At 35.8% G+C, this 20,860-nt stretch overlaps 1 protein-coding gene across 2 annotated transcripts in view; it reads left to right on the forward strand.

Moving 5' to 3' along the window:
* The window catches only part of Gnf1 (germ line transcription factor 1), a 406,700-nt gene that overhangs the window by 195,104 nt on the left and 190,736 nt on the right, over window positions 1-20,860 (forward strand). For both annotated transcript variants that reach the window (XM_090411514.1, XM_090411513.1), the window contains 3 exons: window positions 9,115-9,310; window positions 9,423-9,523; window positions 16,619-16,733. In XM_090411514.1, coding sequence (XP_090267640.1) covers window positions 9,115-9,310; window positions 9,423-9,523; window positions 16,619-16,733 — 412 coding nt within the window. The remainder of the gene's footprint in view (window positions 1-9,114; window positions 9,311-9,422; window positions 9,524-16,618; window positions 16,734-20,860) is intronic.

Consider the following 20,860-nt stretch of genomic DNA (forward strand, 5'->3'; position numbering starts at 1 on the left):
AAATGCATCATTGGATAAGAATTTGAAAGAAATAACAAAAATAAAAATTACTAAAGCAATAACTCAAATCATAACAGGTAAAGCATCGCGAGCAGATAACATACCATCATCATAATCGTCATCATTATTATCAAATTCCTGTCAGAGATTATATCTGCTAACGCAATCCTGGATGCTGACAATGTCACGTTCTTTCCCAATATCCTCGTTTTTAATATGATATTGCCATTGATGTCATCTGTTCATGCCCCCTGATCTTTCTCAGGGCCCTCATATCTGCAGTCTCTAGTCTTTGGTCAAGTGTTTTAATTCTGACCCAGCTCTCAGATCCATAAGTTAAAATTGGATTAAATACTGTCTTGTATACATTTAATTTAGTGTTTTGGCTTATTTCTCTATTATTCCATATAAATTTATTCAGTTGACTTCCTACCATACCAACTTTATTGATTCTGTTGGTTATTTCCATATTTAATTTACCATCTTCACTAAAAATCGTGCCTAAGTAGCTGAAATGTTTTACTTGTTCTAAAGGTTCTCCATTCACAATGCAGTTGATATTTCAATGTTTCAGCCTATTTTTCAATGACTTTGTCTTGTTATTGCTGACCTTCATACCATATCTATTACAACAGTTATTCACTTTAGTCAGGGAATCTTGCAGACTTGTAGCGGATTTATTTAGAATGACATCTGCATAAAGCAAAGAGCTGACATTAACATCTCCAATTTTGATATCAGGTTTAATACCATTTACCTTCTTAATATGATCCATATAGATAATGAATAACAGAGGGGATAATGTAGATCCTTTTCTGATACCAAAATTAACATTAAACCATCTTCCTGTATTTCCTTCAATTCTAACTGCTGACTTACAACTCAAATAAAGACTAAGTATTACTTGATATAATGCCCCATTGACACCATATAACTGCAGCGTATTGAATAGCTTCTCTCTTGGCACCTTGTTATATGCCTTTTCCAAATCGACAAAACTTAAATACAGATCTTCGTTGTATTCCCATGCTTTCTCGACTATTTGTCGTAAAGTGAAGATCTGATCCTGACAGCCCCTATTTGGCGTTAATCCAGCTTGTTCTTCACCAAGCTTTTCTTCCACAATTCTTCTCAACCGTTTCTCAAGTATACTTGCATAAATCTTACCAGGAACACTCAGTGGGAAATACCTCTGTAATTCTCACATTCAGTTTTATTTTCCTTTTTATATATGGGTACTATGAGAGCTCTACTCCAATTATTGGGAATTCATCCCTCTGTCCAGGCCTTCTGAACTATGCAGTGCACCAACTGTAATTCTTTTATACCTCCATACTTGAGCACTCCTGCTGCCTTTCCACATTTCAAGCCTTTGATGGCTTTTTCTACTTCAAATATGGATATTTGTTTCTGACACTGCATGCATGTTGAGTGTTTTTTACCAGTGCTTGTTTCATTTAACAATTTTTCAAAGTAATTTCTCTATACTTCAAGGATATCTTTTTCTCCAGTTTTCATGTCACATTTATCATCTCTAATTCCTTTTCAGCACTCCTTCGTGCATTTCTGAGCTTCTTCAACAACCTCCAGAATATCTTGCTACCTTCTTGATATTTATTTTCTATATTGTTAGCAAAGTCTTCCCATGACTTTTGTTTATCTAGTTTTATACAGTGTTTAGCTCTCTTTCATTTATCTCTGTATTCTCTAAGAGCACAAGCTGATTTATTTGCTGGGATCGTTTGATATGCCTTCTGCTTTTCTTTCACTGCCTCTTTAACTTCCTGTGTCTACCATAGAGTTCTGATTTCTATCCTTGCAGGCAACCTTACCACATGCCTCTCTGGTTGAATCAGACAGTATTTTCTTCAGTGCTTGTAACTGAATCTCCAAATTCAGTTCAACTTCAAATTCATCTTCAACTGAATCTAATGTTCTGAAACGCTTTCATTTTTTCTTGAATAATGTTTGTGTATTTTAATCTACAATTCATATCTGAGTGCTGCTCAACCTCTATTCACTTAAAACTTTCTTTTATGTTCTTCTTTTCAATATGAAATTCAATTTTATCCTGCTCAAGACTTAATAGTGATCACTGCCAATTTCAAATCCTCTGTACACTCTGGTGTCCTGCACTAGGGAGAAAACATCACTATCAACAATAACATAGTCAATGAGACTTTTTTTTTATTCCTTGCCTCTTCTCTCCATGTGTATTCTGCACATTTTTATGCTTAAAAATTGTGTTAGTAATAACCAGCCCATTTCCTCCGCAGAAATACCACAGGTATTTGCTATTGTTATTAGCTTTGCTCTTTTCTCCAAATTTTCCCAAAATATTTTTGTATGCCCAACAATCATTTTCTACTCTACTATTTAGATTCCCAACAAGGACTAACTTTTCCTTTTTCATTATGTCAGTTGCTTTCTCTAAAGCCTCAAAAAATTCCTCCACGTCTACCAAGTAGAACCTTCTGTGGGACCATAGGCACAAATAAGTCTCATTGTCTAATTCCCCATTCTGCTATTTGCCCACATCACTTTACTTGAGACTGCCTGCCATTCAGGAAGATTAGGTTCGTATTTAGTGTTGAATACTATGGCTACCACTTCATTTTCCTAGATTATCGTTGCCTGAATATTACATTTTGCATTTATTGCTCAGAAAGATATCACCAGATTTTGTCGTTTTTGTTTCAGTCACCCCTATTATGTCAAACTTGTACTTATCTAATTCCTTAGCTAGCTCAATTTCTTTGCCATTCAGACTTCTTATGTTGCTAGTGCCGATCTTGAACTCTGGTGATGTTGAGTTGGCATGTGTTTTAAGATTTGTTCCAGTAGCTGACGTCAAAAATGCAGTGAAATATGGAAAGCAGCAAGATCTGATAATGCCAAATGGTTGGAAGACCAGTGCAAAGACATTGAACAGTACTATGGAGAACACAAAACTAGAGAGGTCTACAAACTTATAAAAAATGTCAATAGGAAGTGGCAAACATGATCAGTAGCAATCAAAGATGAAGATGGTAAACTGTTGATTGACAAGACAAAAATCATACACAGATGGACAAGATACTGCAGCGAACTATATAAAAATCAACTAAATAATACTATAACAGAAATAATCAAAGCACTAAAAGCAATCTCTCCACCAGCAGACATCTTTCAAAATGTCATCTTGGAAGAGGAGGTGAATATAACTATAAAACATCTCAAGAGGGTTGCTTAAGGGTCAAAGCTGCATAACTTAGAGAAGACCACTACATAGCCTTTAAAGGAATGTGGAGAACCCACTACGGCTTCTGACCTAATGTCCAATCCTCACCTTCTCGTGGTGCACCCTCTGGGTATCTCCTGGATACTGAATGAATGAAGATGGGCTGGCAATTTGGGATTTAGCCGACCAAATGGTATTGTTATTGGTTAAACCAAAATAAAAAATGATGGTACAACATCACAAAATTTCATGCTGGCTCGGACATTGCCCGGTTATACAAGGCCCCCATTGTTTTCACCAGGGAACCAGGGCGAACAGCGAAAAGTCAGCTACTGGAACAGATCTGAAAACACACCCCCAACTCAACATCACCAGAGTTAAATATCGGTACTATCAACATATGAAGCCTGAATGGCAAAAAAATGAGCTAGCTGAGGAATTGATAAGTACCAGATCGACATAATAGGGGTAACTGAAACAAAAAAGACAAAAACTGGTGAGATCTTTCTGAGCAATAAATACAAAATGTTATATTCAGGCAATGACAATCAAGGAAAAGAAGGTGTAGCCATAGTATTCAACACAAAATACAGGGCTAATATTCTTGAATGGCAAGCAGTCTCAAGTAGAGTAATGTGGGCAAATATGAGAATGGGGAACTGGACAACGAGACTTATTTGTGTCTATGGTCCGACAGAAGGTTCTACTAAGGTAGAAGTAGAGGAATTTTTTGAGGCTTTAGAAAAAGCAACTAACACAACGAAAAAGGAAAAGTTGGTCCTTGTTGGGGATTTAAATAGCAGAGTAGGAAATGATTGTCAGGCATACAAAAATATTTTGAGAAAATTTGGAGAAAAGAGCAAAGCTGATAATAATGGCAAATACCTGTTGGATTTCTGCTCAGGACATGGACTGGTTATTACTAACACCATGTTCCAACATAAAAATGTGCACAGATTCACATGGAGAGAAGAGGCAAAGAATAAGAAAAGTCTCATTGACTATGTTATTGTTGATAGTGATATTTTCTCCCTACTGCAGGACACCAGAGTGTACAGAGGATTTGAAATTGGAAGTGATCACTGTTTAGTCTTGAGCAGGATAAAATTGAATTTCATATCGAAATGAATAACATGTAAGAAAGTATTAAAGCGAATAAAAGTTGAGCATCTCTCAGATGTGAACTGTAGACTAAAATACACAAAAATTATTGAAGAAAAAATGAAAGAGTTTGAGAATAGGAACCAAACCTTGGAGATTCAGTGGCAAGCCTTGAAGAAAATCCTGATTGATTCAGCTAGAGAGGCATGTGGTGAAGTTGTCTGCAAGGAGAACTCCATGGTGGACACAGATAGTTAAAGAGGCAGTGAAGGAAAAGAAGAAAGCATATCAAAAGTTCCTGGCAAATAAGTCAGCTTGTGCTCTTAGAGAATACAGAGACAAATGTAAGAAATCTAAACACTGTGTAAAACCAGCTAAACAAAAGTCATGGGAGAACTTTGGCAAGAACATAGAAAATTGATATCAAAAAGGTGGCAAAATATTCTGGAGGTTGTTGAAGAAGCTTAGGAATGGAGGAAAGAGTGCTGTGAAAGGAGTTAGAGATGATAAAGGTGACATGAAAACGGGAGACAAGGATATCCTTGAAGTATGGAGTAATTACTTTGAAAAACAGCTAAATGAGGCATGCAGTCAGGAATACATATCCATACTTGAAGTAGAAAAAGCAATCAAAGGCTTGAAATGTGGAAAGGCAGCAGGAGTAGATGATATTCGACCAGAAATGCTGAAGAATGGTGGTATAAAAGTCTTACAGTGGCTGCACTGCATAGTTCAGAATGCCTGGACAGAGGGACGAATTCCCGATGATAGGAGTAGAGCTCTCATAGTACCCATATATAAAAAGGGAAATAAAACTGAATGTGAGAATTACAGAGGTATATTCCTACTGAGTATTCCTTGTAAGATATATGCAAGTAAACTTGAGAAACGGTTGAGAAGAATTGTGGAAGAAAAGCTTGGTGAAGAACAAGCTGGATTAATGCCAAATAGAGGCTGTCAGGATCAGATCTTCACTTTACAACAAATAGTTACGAAGTCATGGGAATATAACAAAGATCTGTATTTAATCTTTGTCGATTTGAAAAAGGCATATGACAAGGTGCCAAGAGAGAAGCTATTCGATACGCTACAATTATGTGGTGTCAATGGGGCATTATATCAAGTAATACTTAGTCTTTATTTGAGTTGTAAGTCAGCAGTTAGAATTGAAGGAAGTACAGGAAGATGGGTTAATGTTAAATCTGGTTTGAGACAAGGATGTATATTATCCCATCTGTTATTCATTATCTATATGGATCACATTATGAAGGTAAGTGGTATTAAACATGATATCAAAATTGGAGATGTTAATGTCTTTGATTTATGCAGACGATGGTATACTTCTAAATAAATCTGCTACAAGTTTGCAAGATTCCCTGACTAAATTGAATAACTGTTGTAATATATATGGTATGAAGGTCAGCAATAAAAAGATAATGAAAATAGGTGGAATCATTGAAAATATCAGCTGTGTTGTGAATGGAGAACCTGTGGAACAAGTAAAACCTTTCAGCGAAGATGGTAAATTAAATATGGAAATAGACAACAGAATCAACAAAACTGGTATGGTAGGAAGTCAATTGAATAAATTCATATGGAATAAGAGAGAAATTACTCGGAACACTAAATTAGCTGTATACAAGACAGTGTTCAAACCAGTTTTAACTTATAGATATGAGAGGTGGGTCAGAAGTAAAACACTTGACCAAAGACTAGTGACCGCAGATATGAGAGTCCTGAGAAGGATTAGAGGCGTGAACAGATAGCATCAATGACAACATCATATTAAAAATGAGGATATTTGAAAAGAACTTGACATTGTCAGCATCCAGAAATGCATTAGCAGAGCTAATCTCAGGTGGTATGGTGACTTGAACAGAATGGTGAGGAAAGATTAACAAAACAAGTGTTCTCTGCCAGGTTGGCAAGAAAACCACCCAGACGAAGACAAAGATATAGGTGGATTGATACGGTTCAAAGTGCCTTAGATGATAGAAATATAAGATCTGATAATGTTGAAGTCTTGACAAATAACAGAATGATTTGGAGGAAAATTGTAGATAGGAAGTTAATAATGATGTAAATTTTTCATGTAGTACTATCATATCCTCTACACCCCTTGAGGGTGCATGGCAGGAATTTGATGATGATGAACATCTTACGAACAACAAGAGTCCTGGAGATGACAACATAAATAGGCTAGATGCTGAAATATGGTGGAGAATCAGTTGTAAAAGAAATTCATAAGCTGTGTAATGAAATATGGAGATCAGGTATGCCTCTGAAGAGTGGAAAAAATCAGCCTTGGTTGTGTTGTTCTGTTCTTCATAAGAAAGGCAGTGCTTTAGAATGTACGAACTACAGAACTATTGCATTAATGAGTTATCTTGGCAAAATGCTGAAGAAAATACTAAAAGAATGCCTGAAGGTTCATATGGAGGCACATCTTACTGATGAACAAGCCTGATTTCAAAAAGATCAAAGTACAGTGCAATAAATACTCGCACTAAGACTAATAGCAAAGAAAGCTCGAAGAAAGAACAAAAAGATATACTGCTGTTTCGTGGGCTTCCAAAAAGCATTTGATAATATTGACTAAAATATAACATGGGCTGTCTTGGAATCCTATGGTGTGGACAATAAATTGATCCACCTACTGAAAGATATCTGCAGCCATGCAAAAGCAAAAATCAGGATAGCAGGTGCAACTGGAGATTGGTTTGCCACTAGTCAAGGCACAAGACAAGGGGACCTAATATCACCAATCATCTTCCTCACACCTGGGAAAAACACTAGATAACATTAAAGAAGGTGGAGGCATTTCAATAAATGGCATAGAATAAACTACCTCTGCTTTGAAGATGACATCGTCCTGATTGAAAAAGATGTAGCAAGGCTGGAACAGACATTACAAACACTATACAATGATATTTGGACAACAGGAGTTACTGAACAGAGTTACGATAGACAGATTTCAACTGGAAAATGTGGAACACTTCACATATCTTGGATGCCACATGATGCATGACTTGGACCCCCCCCCCCAAAAAAAAAAGAGATAAAAATTAGAATAACCAGAGCAACAACTATTTTAAAAGCCATGAACAAAATATGGAAGAGCCGAGCTATAAAGAAGCAAACTAAACTACGCATTGTAGAAACCTGTATCTTCAACAGCATGCTCTATGGATGTGAGGCCTGGGTACTCCTAAGAGAATCTGAAAGGAGGATATTAGCATTTGAGAGGAAGTGCTATAGAAAGATCTTGAGAATAAGCTGGATCCAGCAAGTGAACAATGAGGAAATCTACAGATGAATACAACGAAAAGAAAACCTGATCCAGAAAATAATCAAAAGGAAGCGACTTCTCTTTGGCCATATATGTAGAATGAACAATGAGAGGAAAATAAAAATGCTTCTGTTTGGGATGATTGAAAGAAAGAACAAAAAAGGAAGACCAAACAGAGAATGTGGTGATGACATTGTCAAATGGTGTGGAAACTCTATACACAAACTGAGTCATCTTGCACAAAATAGAATGCAATGGAAGAATCATATCAAGATGACATTGGACCCGTGGTTGTTGATGATGATGATGATGAGCTGACATTTCGTTCTTTGCTCTGGTTCCCCTGGCAAAAATAACAGGGGCCTTGTCTAACTGAGCACCGTCCCAGCCGGCATTAGATTCTGTCATATTGTACCATCATTTGATATTTTGGTCCACTAAATCCCAAATTGCCAGCCCATCCTCATTCATTTAGTATCTAGGTAGATTCCTAACAGGGTTCACCACAAGAAGGTGAGGGGACATTTGGTCAGAAGCCCTGGTTGGTTGTCTGCATTCCTTTAAAGGCTATTTGGAGGTCTCCTGTCAGTTATACAGCTTACCCTTAAGGACCTCTATATCCATTTTTCCTCTGCGTTATTTCCTTCCCCCCTTTTTTTGAGTTTATGCAGTAGAGTTGTTGTAAATTTATTTCTAATCTCTTTGTTTTTGAGTTTTTCAGTGCTAAATCTTTTCCTATTTTTCATTGTTTGTTTATTTTTAAATATTTTTACTTTTATGCTAACTGTTAGGAGAAAGTGATCTGAATATGCCTCAGCTCCTCTTTTAACTCTGACATCCAAGAGTGATTTCCTCCAATTCCTTGTTATAAGTATATGGTGTATTTTGTTCTTTGTCTTCCTCTCTTTTGCTATCCATGTCTATTTATGTATTTTTTATGTTTGAAGACGTTGGTTTTCTACATTTCTTAGAGATTTTGTGAAGTTCTTTATCAGTTATCTAGCTTTGACTTTTAAGTGACTCAAGAAAACTTGAATATCTTCATCAAATGCCTAAATTGACTTCATATCCAAGATAAAGGCTATGTTGCATCTTAACAAACACAATGTTTCATATGCCATAACTAGAATAAAGAGTTATTCAGATGCATCATTTTACAGAATGCTTTTTTCCTAAACATTCCCGGGGTTATGTTTAAAAACACATGAAGAATACTTCCTCCATTGAAGCAGTTTAGTGTAACATGAATGAACTAAAAAAAATAAATAAACTGAGAACAAATAAACATATAAATTACTTTTATTTATACAGAATAAAATAATAATCTTTGAAATGCATTCTGAAATCTTTTTATCCTAAATACAACCTAAATTTTTCATGTTTGAATATACAAAAGGACTTAAATGAACATCCTGTATTTTGAATTTATTAAATTTTTTTTTTAATTTCTTACTTATTCTTTTATTTTTTTTTAACTTATCATAATTAAACTTGATCTGTTTAGATAGTTAAAAGTGAATCTGTAAAGGCATCTAAAATTTGTGACACACTGGGCTTCCAAATGTGGGTTGATAAATACAAACCGACAACTATGAAGCAGTTAATAGGACAACAAGGAGATAAAAGTAATGCAAAAAAATTAATGCACTGGTTACTAAAATGGCATGAAAGACATTCTACCGGAAAGAAACCGCCTCCTTGTAAGTTTACATTTGTATTTTGGTTAGCAAATTTTTGAAGAAAAAAATATATTTCAAAAATATTAGTGACTTAATCTTTCTTACAGTAATTTTTCTGTTTATAAATTTGCAGCTAGATTTGGTTTTCGAGATGATGGCTCAACCCATAAAGCTGCTTTACTCTCAGGTCCTCCCGGTATTGGTAAGACTACTACAGCACAGTTAGTATGCAAGGTGAGCATAAATTTTCCTCTAGATGTAAGCTCTAAAATGGCATGTAAAAGCACCAGTTAGTGATTTCTTATACTTATTAACATGGATACAGTGGATATGGATATTTTTAATAAATAACAACTGGGTGCTTCCTATGGTTGCTTTCAGTATTTTTACATCATGATCATCATCATCAGTATTAGTTAAACAAAAATAAACTAAATGGGTGTTATATCAGGCAGAGCATCTGATCATGTACATGAGTGAAGGCATAACATCTCAAATTGACTATTTGATGTACAGAAGTACATGTCTCAAGGAAATGAGGAACTGTGGGGTAATTCCTGGAGGCCACGTCACTTTGCAATATCGACTACTTTGCATGGACTTGCATCTCAAAAGAGTGAAATCAACAAGAGCACAAGGAGTGCACAGGATAAAGTGATTTAAAATAAAGGAAGAAACAGTGAAGAACAGATTTAAAAAGATGGTACTTAAGGAAATAAAAAGAGATTTCAGTGATGTCCATCAATGGTGGCAACACAGTGTAGACACAATCAGGAAATGTGGCAAGGCGATACTGGGAGAAACGTCAGGTAAGATAAGAGAAAACACGGAAAGCTGGTGGTGGGAAGAAAATGTACAAACAGAGATTCAAAAGCAGCAAAGAAAATTTGTGATGCCTCCCAGAGGGATGAAGATCATGAACTCTATTGAGAAAAGAAGCAAGAAAAGTAGTGGTGCAAAGAAGCAAAGGCACATAAAAATTTGTATGATGAAACGACTGAAGAACAGAAGAACGTTTACAGGTTGGTTAAATATCAGAGTAAAGCAATGAAAGACATCTCCAAAGCAAAGCAGATTAAAGGAGCAGATGGAATTATAATAAGAAAATCAGAATGTATTCATTTCTGGTGGAAGGAATATTGTGAGAAGTTGATGAATGAGGAAAAGGAAGGCTGTCTGAGAAAGAGGAACTACTAAATGAAGAATGACTAGGGAAAGTGGTGAGAGCAATGGCCAAAAGGAGGGGTGGAAAGGCTGTTGGACCAGATGAAATACCAGTGGAAGTCTGGAAAGCATTAAGAGATGAAGGCATTGAATTAATATGGGATCTTTTGAAGGAGATCTGTAGTCAAGAGGTAATTCCTGAGGAACTACTTCACAACAGCCTCTTGTGTGTATGGGAATTATATTAAAAAAAATAATAAAAATTAAAAAAATACAGAAAGTGGCAAAATGTTTGGAAGGTTATTCAAAAAAAGCTTAAATGGAGGAAACAGGACTCTAAAAGGAATCACAGATGATTAAGGCGACATGAAAATTGAAGATATTTTAAATGTCTGGAGTACTTCGATATATTGCTAAATGGAATAAACAATGATAGCACAATAGTAGAAAGCATTCAAGAGGAGTGCAGTCAGGAGTATATAATAATTGAGGTAAGAAAAAGTTATCAAAACCTGAAATATGGAAATGTAGCTGGAATAGAAGATGTTTGACTAGAAATACTGAAATATGGAGGTATAAAAGGTTTAGTGGTTGCAATGCATAATACACAAGGTAACTTCAGTAGAGCTCTCATAGCACTAATTTATATAAAGGGAAATGAAACTGAATATGAGAATTATAGAGAACTTACTGAGTGTTCCAGATAAGATTCACACAACGAAACTCAAGAAGAGGTTGAGTAAAATCATTAGAAGAAAAACTGAGAACAACAAGTTGGATTTGGGTCAAATAGAGGTTTGTTATGATCTGATTTTTCACTTTAATAGTTAAGAAATCATGGAAATATGTCAAGGATTCTATTTATTCTGAGAGAAATTAGGACAGTACATAGATGCCATCAATGGCAGAATCATATTAAAAAATTCAGGCATCAAACACCTGATGTTTGATGCCAGGAAAAAACCCAGAGGGAGATCTATTGGACATGCAGTTCAAGTTAGAAATGCCTTAGAAAACAAATATATATAAAATCACCATCACCTAAGTCATGAAAATTACTTGATATTACAGTAACTGGATGTACAATCTAATGTTATCAGTAGTAAGGCACATTTGAAATAAACTAACAGTGTTGCACATACATGGTTCATGATGTATTATGATGCATACTGATGTCATTGTGTGTATAGGTTTAGCACATGATCCACATGTGCTAGGTTTCTGAAGAAACAAAAACAGTGACCTGATGAAGTATAATTCTTTGTTGTGTTAGATGTTTCTTAACATTTTTGTAAACTGTCACAGTACTTGATTTATCTCTGATGTATGTGGGGCTAATCCTTCTTTATGTTCTGAGCAATATATGTTTTTACATATATCACTCCTGAACATTTCACATGAAGAAATGATTCTAGTTACTGATGGAATTTTGAGATGTGAATTGGACAATGAAGGAGACTTGACATTTGATTTAAGGAAAGCCTCCCACATTTATTACTTACTGTAGTAATACTGTTTCTTTATTATTATTATTATTGCATTGGCACCTCCACGGAGTCCTAAGACTAATTATGGAAGACCCAAACTATCAACATAATATCTATCGTGCCTCTTCTTGAAACCATTAACAGACTCTCATTAAAACACTCACAACTGACTCAGGCAACCGATTCCATTCTTTCACCACTCTCCAAGCAAAAAACGTCCTCATGTCCTTGTTAACCACACTCTTAACCAATTTCCTGAGATGACCTCTTGTTCTGATCCCTCTAGCCAAGTGCTGAAACATTTCCCCTGATTCAATAACTTAAAAATCCATTAAGTTACTTAAATGTTTCTATCATATCCTCCCTTTTTTTGCCTATCAACCACTTTTGCAATCCACAAACTACAAGTGCACTCTTTCTTTATTCAGGTCTTCTATGTTCTCCTGAACTTCTGCCACTGCAATTTCAGTATTATCGCCGATATTTATATTTTCCTGTCTTCTATCAATACTCTCTATTCTATTATTACATATTTTGCTCTCCTTCCACAAATCTTTCTGCTTTCACAACAAATACAGCTCGCAAATTTTAAATTGGACAAAATTATGCAAATTAGTTTGCCCAACAAAGATGTCTTGGCTACCATTGTTCTGCTATGCATGAGTATAATAACAACAATATACTGTGTGTAGTTTAAGGAAATATACACATTGTACTGACATCTAAATAACTCAGTTTATCTTGCACACTTATAAAACAATAAATTAACTCAGAATTATTAGCAAAAATTTGAAAAAAATACTCATCTTTCTGCAGTATTACAAATCGACATTGTTATTCACCAAATATCCTCGAACTCAAATTCCTCAATGTTCTTGTTTATCAGGATTATTGTTTTTTTTTTTTTTTTTTTTTTTTTTTTTTTTTAAAGGTTGTTTTAAGATATTCTGTACTTTTTTTTACTGTTTTGTGGAAAGAAGATAACACTGAGGTGCTTGGTTTCTTGGTTTCTCTTTTTTGCACTGCTGAAGATTTATGTCCTGTTTCACAGTATTTTTATAGTAAATATTTTCTGTGAAGAATGGTAGTTGGGATGTTGCATGGAATATCTTCATATGTGAGATATCACTTAGACTCATTTTCTGATTACATTTACATGAATCAATGTTGTTAAGATGACTGGCAAAGCCCAGTAGGTGTTCTGCCAAGCTAGGCCATATGTTAACGACACAGTAAAGCCAATTTTTAGATTGTAAAGTCACAACAATAGAGAAAATGAATGATGATTAACAATTTAAAGCAGGATGGAAAAATTACTGATGACACAAAAATATCCACTTAGTTGCAATGTGTCAAGAAATTTGGGGGTGCTCTTAGGGACATTACTCAAAATGTGAGGAAAGTATGTTTTTCACAATGATTTTGATTTGTATAGGATTAAGAAGTGTTCAGAGATAAAATAATGTTATGTTATGAAATAAAATAATGTTATGAAAGAGAAAACTGAATTTCATGGATGCTGAATAGGTGACACTCTTAATATGTTTATGCCAAGACACGATAGAGGTTGAAATTATCCAAAAAAACAGAGATCAGGTCTGTAAAAATAGTCGCTACTAAAAGTAAGTTAGGGGGGAAATGCCATTTTCCCTTAACTCAGCTCTTTGATCCAAACTGTAGAACTCTATAGTTCAAGTGGTACCAACAATGCTCTTCGGTTGAAAAGCGCTAGGTTCTCAACAGAAGCTAAGTTACCTGGTCTCATACAGAGGTGGCATGGCTTTTTCACCAGAAGAACACGCAGTTTACAGACGCAGCAGACAAGCAAACGTAGAAGATTTGTACACTTGTTATATTTCACTAATAACTGAGAATGCAGCTGATGCTTTCTGTTTTCCTGTCAATTTTCATATTTTCCTTTTTGACTACTGATGTTCATAGCAATTTTGGCTAAAACTCATGGCAGAGTTATTTAAGAGGATAAAGAATCAAACCTAATATCCTATTTGAATATCAAGTAGTAATGTGATCCACATAGAATATAAACAATGGAAATAATGTAAAACCCTGCCATATACCACATTTAACATTAAAGCATCTTGTATGTCTGACAATTCTAACCTGACATTCAACGTGTGTGTGTAAATATGTATTTCTGTGAGTTGCAATCACACCATTCAGATTAGTTTTTTTCCCATCTTTTCCCCTTAGTAATTTATCATACACTTCTTCAAGATCAACAAAAGTTTAAATAGTTATAATTAAATCCCTTAAATCCAGAGTAATTCAATAATAAGGTGGTACACCAGTTATAATTAAATTTAATGGAATAAATACAGCATAAAGAAATAATTAAACAACAGGATTAATCATTCCAATATTTTGTTTCTCTCTCTCTCTCTCATATCAGACAAACATTTTCAGGAATACAATATTAAAATTGTAATAACACACAATAAATAGAAGAAATTAGACTATTTTAAGCCTATAGTCCTATGAGGGGTGCTGCTGGGCGGGAAGCCTAAGAATTGTGATGATGATAATAAAAATAATATTTAAGCTTTCTTAGTAGACTCCAAAACATTATCACATGTTGTTCATCTTCTATATTCTTTCCAAATATCTTCCTATGATCTTTATTCAGCTACTTTTTTTCATATTCTCCTTCTTCTGCAGCTTATCCCACTTAGGTAGGGTCGTTGTTTTTAATGAGTCTCCTCCACATCCTCCTGTCTTGGGCTGTAACCACCTCTAAGTTCTTCATCCTCAGGTCCTCCTTTACCAGCTCCCTCGATCTCTTCTTTGGCCTCCTCCCCTGCACATCCATCTGCATGACCTTTTTTCCCACATGCTCATCCTCCCTCCTCATCTTCTACAACTCTCCTGAACTTCTGCCACCCCACTTTCAGTATTATCACTGATATTTACGTATTCTGGCCTTGTGTCAATGCTCTACTGTCACATGAATTGTTCTCTTCTTCTTCTGCAGCTTCTCCCACTTAAGTGGGGTCACTGTTGATGATGAGTCTCCTCCACATCCTCCTGTCTTGGGCTGTCACCACATCCAAGTTCTTCATCCTCAAGTCCTCTTCTACCAGCTCCCTCCATCTCTTCTTTGGCCACCCATGCTTCCTCCTTCCTTGCACATCCATCTGCATGACCCTTCTTCCCACATATTCGTCCTCCCTCCTCATCACATGACCAAACCATCTCAACCTTGCCTCCTGTATCTTCACTCCTAAGTTCATAACTTTCACCGTTCCACTTACATAGTCATTTCTCAGACGATCCTTTCTGGTCACATTGCACATCCACCTAAGCATTCTCATCTCTGCTACCTCCATCCTGCTGATGTTATTTTTCCTCAGGGCCACAGTTTCCATAGCATACGTCGTGGCTGATCTCACTACTGTCCTGTAGATTTTGCCATTTAGATTGATTGGCACCCTCTTATCACATAGCACTCAGCCATCTCTCTCTCTCTCCAGTTCCTCCATCCAGCTTGTATCCTGCATCCCACTTCCTTTTCCAATTACTTTTTTCATATTACTCTATGTTATGTCTTATTGCACCATACAAAATTTAAATACATCATTGTTATATTCATATGTATATTTTTTTTAAAGAAATTTGTCTTAAAGAAAAAATCTGATCCTGACACCGCTATGTAGCCTGAACCACATACAGTTCAGGCTGAATAGGAACTATTTGGTCACAGTTTTTTCTTAGCCACTTCTCAAATATGCTTGCATAAATCTTAACTACAGCACTAATAGGGAAATTCTTCTGTAATTCTCGCATTCAATTTATTTCCTTTTATAGAGATGGTTAGTATGGGAGATCTACTCCAACCATCTAGAATTTAACCTAAAGATCATGCCATCTGATTACACAGTGACTACATATTTGAGCATTTCTTGATTGATATCACTTGCTCCAACTTTCCACATTTAAGGTTTTTGATAGCTTTTCAACCTCAGGTTTTGATACATAGTCATGGTTTCCTTCTTCTTGATCTTGTGTTTACTAACCTGCTTAACTTCATTAATCATACTTCCAGCATAGCCAGTCAGCCTTTGTAGAACTCACTTTAGACACCACTCATAAAATAGTGCTAAAAAAAAAAATTGCTAGCATCCACTGCAGGAAAAAAAGTGTTACTATGAACACTTTTTTTCTTGAATACATCAGCAGCAATAGCTAATTTCCCTAACATCAAACTTCCAAAGATGTAAGATGTCCTTATCCTGCAGAAGAGCAGCATAATTCCAATCTAATCGTCAAGGACAGCACTCAGAGCATATTCTAAAAGGTGGTTAAGCTCTGTAATTTTTGTTTTTGTTCTATCTCTTTGTGGTCTCCTCTTGTGCTCTTGAGTATTAAGAGAGAGAGAGAGAGAGAGAGAGAATGCATGTGTGTTTCTCCATTAAACCAACAAAATATCAGTCAACATTTAAGCCTCTGTTACATTTATTTAAAAATTTATTGTAATTTAGTATCAGAAGTTTGAAAGTGCTTTATAATCATGAGTGTGTGATATTTGAAAAACAATATGATCCAAGAACATTTTATATGCACAGTTTTATTTTTATATCTTTTTTTTTTAAATTATAATCTAGAAAAATAAAGAAGTCTTTTGTTGCTTATTCATGATGCATTCCTTTCCCCCCATTTATAGGAAAATGGATTTGATTATTTTGAACTGAATGCCTCAGATACAAGGTCCAAAAGAAGTTTACATGATATGGTAACTCAGGTGCTTACCAGCCAGACTTTAGCTAACTTCTCTGCAGGTTTGTGAACTGTATTTAATATAATTTATAAATGGTAATTTTTGTATTTTTAACAATTTTGTCTATTAAAATATGCATATACCCTGACCGTCTCCATAGCTCAGTAGGGTTGTAATTATGCCCTTTGGTTGGAAAGACCTGGGTTCAAATCTTATCAATGACACAAAGATCCTTTATTAGGAATTTTCAACTGAAGGTGGGGTTAGCAAGTCTCATACAAAGTGGCAGGGTTTCCCCTCTCAGAAACCCAGCTTTTTCATCCTGCAAAAAGGCTAACAGCCAGAAGAACACACATGTAGTTGATACACACTATGCTGATAGGATTAATTACTTTATTGGTGCATTGATTCTAATGCTCAGTGGAAAAGGGAATGAGAAATTTCGTAACTTGCTCTTCATCATCATCAAAAAATATATATAAAACTTTCATTACATCTCTTGATATACTATCATCAGGCTCCCATTTTGTCAACATTTTATCCATAGTATTGTCGCTATAACTATGTAAAATCTTCATTGAACAAAATATACAAATAACACAATATTCGGGCAGCCATGTAATTGGTTTTGTTTGTCATCCATAAATAGTAAGTGTTCACAGAATTAGGTTGTAACAAAAATGTTTTATTAGATGATAAACTGGTCAGATTTCAAAAGACAGTATTTTTCACATACAGTGAGGAATATGAGCTGATTTCTAAATTTCTGTCCTGTTAACATATTTTTTACATCACATACGTACTGCACCTAGTGTTTTCTCCAATATTAGCACACAAATTTTAGTGAAATTGTTGTTTTTAAAATGTGTTTAACAGGAACCTACATGGAAAACATTGGCAGCAGGGCTAGTGTGGGGGAAAAAATCCTCAAAGGCAACTTTATTTGAAACAAAATGTTGGAAGAAATGAGAGCAACATAAGTGTTATCTTACAACACAGTCAGAAATCTCATTGAAAGGCCATTAGTTCGATTATTATTATTTAAACTGATATCTCCATGTCCAAAGCCTCATCACATCTCATGATTGCTTCTGAGAACTCATTCCACTCATTTTACCACTCTCCAAGCAAAAAAAAAAGAAACCTACTCCTCATGACCATCTCCCCCCCCCCCCCCACTTATATTCTTTCCTTTCTTGCTGCATATTGAAAAATTTCTGCATCAAACCTATAAAACTCCTTTTAGTAATTTATATGCTTCTATCATATACCTCTCCCCTTTCTGCTTATCAACTAAACTGTATGTGTATCCCAGAAGCCTTCCTCAGGGAGCACTCCCCCACTAATCTGTCACTATTTTGATCACTCTATCTCTGAATCCTTTTAACCATTCCTTCATTCCCAAGAAATCCAGCAAACCATCTCCCTGTGCACAGTATTTCAGATGGTTGTATCAAAACCTTTTGAAGAGGGATAATAATACCTTCCTTATGCCTACTTATTGGCATCTTTCCAAGTCATCCTTTGAGCTATTTTGCACACTACTTTTTTGTGCAGTAAGCCACCTGAACTTCAACACCAAAATTCTGTAGCATCAGCAATTTCTTGCAGTCCAGTACCATCAATGTATAATACACTTCTTGTAATCCCTTTTCAACCCATAACTTGATACTTCACATTAAAATGATAAACATTGTCATTTGTCCACATTGTCATTCTATTTAAGTCATCTTATAGTATCTCTGTCATCTTTGTTAACTGTTGCCTTCCCCATTTCAAGCAACATCAACAGACAACTGGATATTCTCACTCAAATCATTCTGACTCATTAATATACAATTTAAATGGTACTGGTTCCAGTACAGATCTCTGCCACTTGCATTCTTCTAGATTCCTCCCTATCTAATACTACTCTCACATATCTGTCAGCTATCCTCTTATGCATGTCCCCAGCTATGTATCATCCATTCCCATTTTGCTCAATTTATGTAATAGATTTCCATTTATTCTCAATCTCAATCTCACACCTCACCTTCTTGTGGTGCACCCTGTTGGGTATCTACCTGGATACTGAACGAACGAGGATGGGCTGGCAATTTGGGATTTAGCCGACCAAATTGTATACTTATTGGCTTAAACCAAAATACAAAATGATGGTACAACATGACAAAATTTCATGCCGGCTGGAGCGTCGCCTGGTTAAACAAGGCCCCTGTTGTTTTTGCCAGGGAACCAGGGCAAACAGCGAAAAGTCAGCTACTGGAACAAACCCTAAACCACATCCCAACTCAATATCATCAGAGTTGAAGATCGGTACTATCAACATAAGAAGCCTGAATGGCAAAGAAATGGAGTTAGCTGAGGAATTAGATAAGTACCAGATCGCCATAATAGGGGGTGACTGAAACAAAAAAGACAAAAACTGGTGAGATCTTTCTGAGCAATAAATACAAAATGTTATATTCAGGCAATGACAATCAAGGAAAAGAAGGAGTAGCCATAGTATTCAACACTAAATACGAGGCTAATCTTCTTGAATGGCAGGCAGTCTCAAGTAGAGTGATGTTGGCAAATATGAGAATGGGGAACTGGACAATGAGACTTATTTGTGCCTATGGTCCCACAGAAGACTCTACTAAGGTAGAAGTAGAGGAATTTTTTGAGGCTCTGGAGAAAGCTACTGACACAATGAAAAAGGAAAAGTTGGTCCTTGTTGGGGATCTAAATAGCAGACTAGGAAATGTTTGTCACACATGCAAAAAAGTTTTGGGAAAATTTGGAGAAAAGAGCAAAGCTAATCATAATGGCAAATACCTGTTGGATTTCTGCTCAGGACATGGACTGGTTATTACTAACGCCATGTTCCAACATAAAATTGTGCACAAATTCACATGGAGAGAAGAGGCAAGGAATAATACCATAAAAGTCTCATTGACTATGTTATTGTTGATAGTGATGTTTTCTCCCTGGTGCAGGACACCAGAGTGTACAGAGGATTTGAAATTGGAAGCGATTACTATCTAGTCTTGAGCAGGATAAAATTGAATTTCATATTGAAAAGAATGATATGTAAGAAAGTTTTAAAGCGAATAAAAGTTCAGCAGCTCTCAGATGTGAACTGTTGACTAACATACACAAAGATTATTGAGAAAAAAATGAAAGAGTTTGAGAACAAGAACCAAACCGTGGAGATTCAGTGGCAAACCTTGAAGAAAACCCTGATTGATTCAGCCAGAGAGGCGTGTGGTGAAGTTGTCTGCAAGGATAGAAAAATTAGAACTCCATGGTGGACACAGATAGTTAAAGAGGCAATGAAGGAAAAGAAGAAAGCATATCAAATGTTCCTGGCAAATAAGTCAGCTTGTGCTCTTAGAGAATACAGAGACAAATGTAAGAAAGCTAAACAGTGTGTAAAACTAGCTAAACTAGTTTTACACACTTGCCAAAGTCCTCCCATGAAAAGTCATGGGAGGACTTTGGCAAGAACATAGAAAATAAATATCAAGAAGGTGGTAAGATATTCTGGAGGTTGTTGAAGAAGCTTAGGAATGGAGGAAAGAGTGCTGTAAAAGGAGTTAGAGATGATAAAGGTGACGAAAACGGGAGAAAAGGATATCCTTGAAGTATGGAATAATTACTTTGAAAAACTGCTAAATGAAACAAGCAGTGATGACAGCTCAGTGGTAAAAAACACTGACCAGGCTTGCAGTCAGGAATACATATCCATACTTGAAGTAGAAAAAGCCATCAAAGACATGAAATGTGGAAAGGCGCAGGAGTAGATGATATTCGATCAGAAATGCTGAAGTATGGTGGTATAAAAGTCTTACAGTGGCTGCACTGCATAGTTCAGAAGGCCTGGACAGAGGGACGAATTTCTGATGATTGGTGTAGAGCTCTAATAGTACTCATATATAAAAAGGGAAATAAAACCGAATGTGAGAATTACAGAGGTATATCCCTACTGAGTGTTCCAGGCAAGATGCCAGTATACTTGAGAAACGGTTGAGAAGAACTGTGGAAGAAAAGCTTGGTGAAGAACAAGCTGGATTCAGGCCAAATAGAGGCTGTCAGGATCAGATCTTCACTTTACGACAATTAGTTGAGAAAGCATGGGAATATAACAAAGATCTGTATTTAAGCTTTGTCGATCTGGAAAAGGCATGTGACAAGGTGCCAAGAGAGAAG

Source organism: Typopeltis vanoorti, chromosome 21 (genome assembly GCF_054136105.1).
Source record: "Typopeltis vanoorti isolate ZY-2024b chromosome 21, IOZ_Tvanoo_1.0, whole genome shotgun sequence".
In the NCBI taxonomy this organism is placed as follows: Eukaryota; Metazoa; Arthropoda; class Arachnida; order Uropygi; family Thelyphonidae; genus Typopeltis; species Typopeltis vanoorti.